We start from the raw sequence: 5,901 nt of genomic DNA on the forward strand, positions 1-5,901 counted from the left end.
CTTTTGGCGTAATACATACGGAGACACCTAAAGTTGGCACGTTCACTTAGACACTTAAACTAGGACTCTTTCCACTTAGACACGTTTCTTAGGCAATTCTCATACCAATTAGACACGTTTTTTGCTGGCTTATTAATTATTGTGTAGGGATTTGCTGCAGCTTTGAATGAAGTTTTACCCAATGCTGAATTTAGGATGTATGCCAGGCATATCTGATCTAATTGGCATAAGAAATGGAAAGGAGAGGAAAGGAGAAAACAATTTTGGAGGTGCTCTAAATTTAGTTATGAAGTTAAGTTTATTTGTAAGGATATTTGTAGGGATTTGTTATATTATCCAAAAAAGTCATGGGTTAAAGCCTAGTTTAAATGTCCAATTGGTATGAGAATTGCCTAAAAAACGTGTCTAATTGGAAAGAGGCCTAGTTTAAGTGTCTAAGTGAAAGATCGTGCCAACTTTAAATGTCTCCGTATGTATTACGCCGTTTCTTCTCTCTTCTCTTAGTTGAGATGTTACATGTGAAATACATACATAAAAACTAGGAAAAGCCACTTAAGAATTTCTTAAAAAATAAATAAATCATGTTAACAACAACACTACATAATTGTTGGGCCCGGGGTATCCTCGCCAGTACTGGAAATAAACCAAAAAAAAAAAAAAGGAAGGGTATTACCAAACTCTAAAAAATGAATGTCGGTGGAGGAACCGGCGCCGGCGACGGTGTATCCTCACCTTCGACCACCGTGTCGCAGTGGTTCTTCACCGTATCTCAGCGGTACCAGCACCTTCTGGATAAGTCAACGCCGCATGTCCGCCACCGCTGGATCGCCTTCTCGGTGATAGCTTTGATCTATGCCGTACGCGTGTACTTCGTTCAAGGATTCTACATCATCACGTACGGACTAGGAATCTACATCCTTCAGCTGCTGATCGCCTTCCTTTCCCCTCAAGTGGATCCGGAACTCGCCGATGGTCCTGGTCCTTCCCTCCCAACCCGCGGTTCCGATGAGTTTCGCCCTTTCGTTCGTCGCCTCCCTGAGTTCAAATTCTGGTGCGTAATTCTTGAATACTATTTGTTTTGGTCCTTTTGGATCTATTTCGTAATTTGATCGAATCAGTTTCTGCATTTTTCAGTTCGTTTCCTAGAAATTTAATTGGATGAATAGAGCGGAATTTCATATGATTGAGTATTACTAATTTAGGATTGACTCTTCCTTTATTGATTTATGGATCACAGAAATTGAGTTCTGACGGTTCTGTTCTTTTCACACTGGCACGGTGAACATTGGTTTCTATATCCTTCTTTAGTTAATTTGACTATTTTCGTAAAAACAAATATGTCGAATTGCCAATAAAACTATGAAATTCGCTTACTAAGAAATAACTTTCAAATGCACTAAAGCTTGGTCTTTTAATACGTTCTAGAAGCATTCGCTTGGTGAACTTGTAATTTAACTCTTGCAAAGAATCATTTTGGATGTATACTGCGTTTGTGTGAAATATTTTGGCAAAATTGTCTGGACAAATGCTTTTTGGGAAGTTTACAAAGTTGATTATACTTGGCTCAGGCTGCTGTGTGCCTGTGTCCCAAGTATTCAATTTATTTCATGTAGATCAATGTAGTGTCTTAGTAAAAATAATGTTGTTGCTTCTACATTATTTTGCCATCATAGCTAAGATTTGCTCAGCCAGGACTTTTCCCTGGTCTATTGTAAGTGTGTGAATCTTCAGACCTGCGTAGTTGTTATTGGTTGACTATTATAATCATTTGTTGTCTTTACTGATCATTGCAACTGTCGTGCAATTGAAGATATCATCTTTAGATTATTTTGGTTTTTTTTTTTAATCTTTTGCGTGAGGACCTATGAATGTGGCAGAAAAGTAGGAGAGCTTAAAATAGGGAAATCTAATGGTCTTAACTTGAGCCTTGGACCAAAACGTGTACTGCCACCAGTTCAAACCAGAGAGATGCCGGGGGGGGGGGGGTTTAGGGTTTAGAGCCACTTATAAAGGGAAAATGCCATCTTATCAGTGCCCTCGCTGATGGGCGCCCCTTCTAGATGTGGTTATGCAGTTTTTGCCCTTGAAAAAAATGACTTTTTTGGTTTTTAATTCTAATGTGCAACGAAATTGTGTAAAATTAACCATTAATACACTTTAAATTTTCCTATGCATGGGATGAGTTTAAAGGGAGTAACATGATCAGTTGAGGATTCATATAGCGACTCCAACTTGTTTGGAAGTCGGTCATAGTTGTTGTTGTTGTTGTTGAAAAAGCAAAAGGTTGGCTTATTTGCTTGTTCCATTTATCAAAAAAGAAAAGAAGTTCAATGGAGTTGGTTGAGAACTTGAGGTCTCACGACAAAAACCCTGGTGATTTCTTCCCATCTGTTCAAGTCTTGGTGGATATAGTTACCTGGTACTTGATGCTAGTGATTTCTTCCCATCCGTTCAAGTCTTGGAGGATATAGTTTTCTGGTACCTGATACTGGTGGGAGGTAGTAGGTATCCCTTAGAATTAGTCGAGGTGTGCGCAAGCTGTCTAGGACACCATGATTATCAAAAGAAAAAAAAAGAAGTTCAAAACTTTCTCCGTTTTCCCTTCCTACAAAGAAATAAATCTCCTCTTTTACTACCTTACTTTGCTATAGTTATCTAGAGGTATGAAAAATGAAGATAATATTTGGTGCTAGGGATTTTAATTCTCAATTTTTTTAGGAAGAAATGTTGTCTAAGTAATTTGTAGGATACACATGTTTTATGTTTTAAGTTTGACTGTTGATATTAAAGTACTGCCTCTATTTCAATTTATGTGATATTCTTTTCTTTTTAGTCTATCCGGAAAAAAATGACACCTTTCTATGTATAGAAATAATTAACTCTTAATTGCCCATTTTACCCTTAATAGGATAATTATAACCACAAAATCTTATGACATGTTTTAATTCACAAGTTTCAAAAGTCTTTCTTTCTTTCTTAGATTCTGTGACAGTCAAACACCCTTACATAACATGGGACAGAGGAGTAAGTAGGCAATCTTGTAAAATCTACTCAAATTAGTTAACATTTCTTATTGTTGTTAATACCAGTTAAACATTAATAACTCACTATGGAAAGTATTGGCTTACATAAAGAATATACTTTAGTAAAGGCATGGCACTACATAACTTTTGAAACTGATTGCTAAATTTTATTTGCTAGAATACTACTTTCTTCACTTGCCATGTGTTTTTTTACTACAACTTGAACTCAAGGTTTGAGTTTACGAGAAGTCCTTTCATGCAAGAACCTTTTGTGATCTTTAAAACAATTGTTTTAAAGTAAGTGAGCATCAAGTTGAAGCTAAAGTGTGGGGTTACAACAAATACGAAAAATAAAGAAAGACAACATGAAGAAAAACTAAACTTGTGCAATTTTAGAGGTACTACATTAAGGGGAAAAAAGCTTATTTACTGCGAGCGAGCTTCAGATACTTCCTCACTTCCCCCCTTGCGCAAGAAACAAAGATATCCGATGAATTTAAGTTTTCATTCTATGAAATTACTTAACTTCGTTCAAATACGAATATAGGCATGATTGAAGCATAAAAATGAAATAATAATTTGGTTTCCCCTTAATGACATGCTCTTACAGGCATAAAAATGTCATTGCATGTTTAAGAGCACTAGTTCTAGGAGTACTTTTGCTATGTTATAAAGTCTTTTTTTTACACTGTGTTCAGTTGAATACCACCTTATAAAATAAAACAGATGGGGTATAAACATAATGTTAAAATAACAAACATTGTGGATATTCACAAAGCCAACACTTATCCCAAAGTTTCACATGCCAGCTCACTCAATATAAGCTACGCGTATCTTTTAAATTCCTTATGGATTTCAAATCTGCTCCTTGATTACAACACAACTTCTACCGTCAGTTAAAGATCTTCTAAGTTGTTTCCAAGGGGTTGGCTCAGTTTAGTGGTTGAGGCACCTATTTGTTCCTATTTTGGTACGAAGATTTACCTGACACATGTGCTTGTGGAATGTAATAGGCTGTTTGGTGGGTTAGCAAGGTACGCCACAAATTAGCTCGGACAATATCATCATCAAGTTTAAGAAAAAAACTATTCAATGCCAAAGGCAAGCCGAAGTCGGGAAAAAGTCCCCAACTAGTTATTACTCATTATTTAATTAATGATATATGCGTTTTAACTTACTTTATTCCATTGTGCCAAAGATAAAGTGATATAGGAATGTCACGACCCAAATTCAATTATAGGAGTCGTAACGACACCTAATCTCCGAGACTAAGTAAGCCTACCACTTATACGACATTAAATCAAAAAGACATGAGATATTAAGACAGAATCTAATATAAAAGTGGAAATAGAATTAACACAAGCAAAAATAGCAATACTCAATACAACTTCTCAGAACAAGGTGGTATAGAGTCATGAGCTCTAACTGAACACATAAGGATGTCTCAAATACAATATTGTTCGGATATGAAAATAACGTTATCAATGTAAGGATGAGACTGCGAGGGACTACGACAGCCATGCAGCTCTACTTGAATCCTCGCGATCAGTGTAGCACTCACTCTCTAAGTCCGCTATCTCCAACACCTAGATCTGCACAAAAATTTGTCGAAGTGTAGTATGAGTATACCATATCCCGTACCCACTAAGTATCGAGGTTTTTTTAACCTCAGTGAAGTAGTGGCGAGGTTCAAGTCATATGATACTCACTAGTCAAGGAAACATGTGCAAAGTATTAATAACATTATAGTAGAATATGTAACGGAAAACAATATCATCATTATCGTTAGAACATTTGATAACAACTCAACTTAGGAGAATTTATCTTTGACATCAAATCATCAAATAGAAGTGGAGGCACTTAATAACATGTCAAATTCAACTAGCAACTCATAAAATTACATGACGGTGTTTAAAGAAAACATGTGTATGAGCAAAATATCATCCTCGCTTCGTCACAAGAACATCATCAAGAGAATCACCCCCAAATCATCACATAACACCATCATTACTGATACCCTTTGCAATAACAATAAATGTCACCCTTATTTCGCCACAAGCGCATATCACCACCCTTATTTCGCCGTATGGGCAACCCGAGCAAACACCACCCTTATTTCGCCTCATGCGCATAACAATAATTACTCGTGCCAATACCCAATCAATCCGCTCAACATGTCCACATGTGCCATAATTATCACAAATCAATATGCCAAATTTTCATCAAAGATATAAACTCATAATTTATCTGCAAGGTGCACAAGGACATGCCAATAATAAAAATGCGGATGGGTGTTCAACATATAAAGCATGACTACGGCTTAGTCAATTGCAACGATCATATTCATGTAATCACAAAGTGATTAAACATGTTTCATATAAGGCACATCATTAAATTAAGGCATATTAATAGCCTAAGGTCTTAATCTGGTCATAAGCCACACATAGCACCCACCTACATGCTTGTCACTTTGCGTACACATTGCTTCTCACATAGCACAGATAAGCAAATAAGACCAATTTCTAAGGGGTATCCCCCCCCCCCCCCCCCCACACACACACACAAGGTTAGGCAAGATACATACATTCAAACAAACCAAATTAATACTCCAAAAATGAAATCACTTCCGTCGAGCTCAAATCTAGCAAAAAATGACTCAATAACATCAAACAAAGCTAAATGACTCAATTCAAAATAATAAAGTCCCAATCTTTACCCAATTCCCAAAAAGTCAACCTCGAGCCCACACGGTCAGAACCCGAGTGAAGAGGTAGATCCCGATTACCCATAACCCCACGAGTCCAAATATGTGATTAGTTTTCAAAATCGTGTCCAAATCAACTCAAATCCTCAATTTTTATTTTTCAAAATATAGTCA

The 5,901-nt window shown here is 36.6% G+C and overlaps 1 protein-coding gene across 1 annotated transcript in view; it reads left to right on the top strand.

Moving 5' to 3' along the window:
- The first annotated feature begins 611 nt into the window (after nt 1-611).
- LOC109242812 (protein RER1A-like) overlaps nt 612-5,901 on the top strand; it is a 16,295-nt gene continuing 11,005 nt past the window's right edge. Inside the window, exon 1 of the mRNA XM_019409675.1 lies at nt 612-1,051. Within this exon, the coding sequence (XP_019265220.1) occupies nt 687-1,051 (365 nt within the window). The 5' untranslated portion in view covers nt 612-686. The remainder of the gene's footprint in view (nt 1,052-5,901) is intronic.

This window comes from Nicotiana attenuata, unplaced genomic scaffold (assembly GCF_001879085.1).
Source record: "Nicotiana attenuata strain UT unplaced genomic scaffold, NIATTr2, whole genome shotgun sequence".
Taxonomy (NCBI): domain Eukaryota; kingdom Viridiplantae; phylum Streptophyta; class Magnoliopsida; order Solanales; family Solanaceae; genus Nicotiana; species Nicotiana attenuata.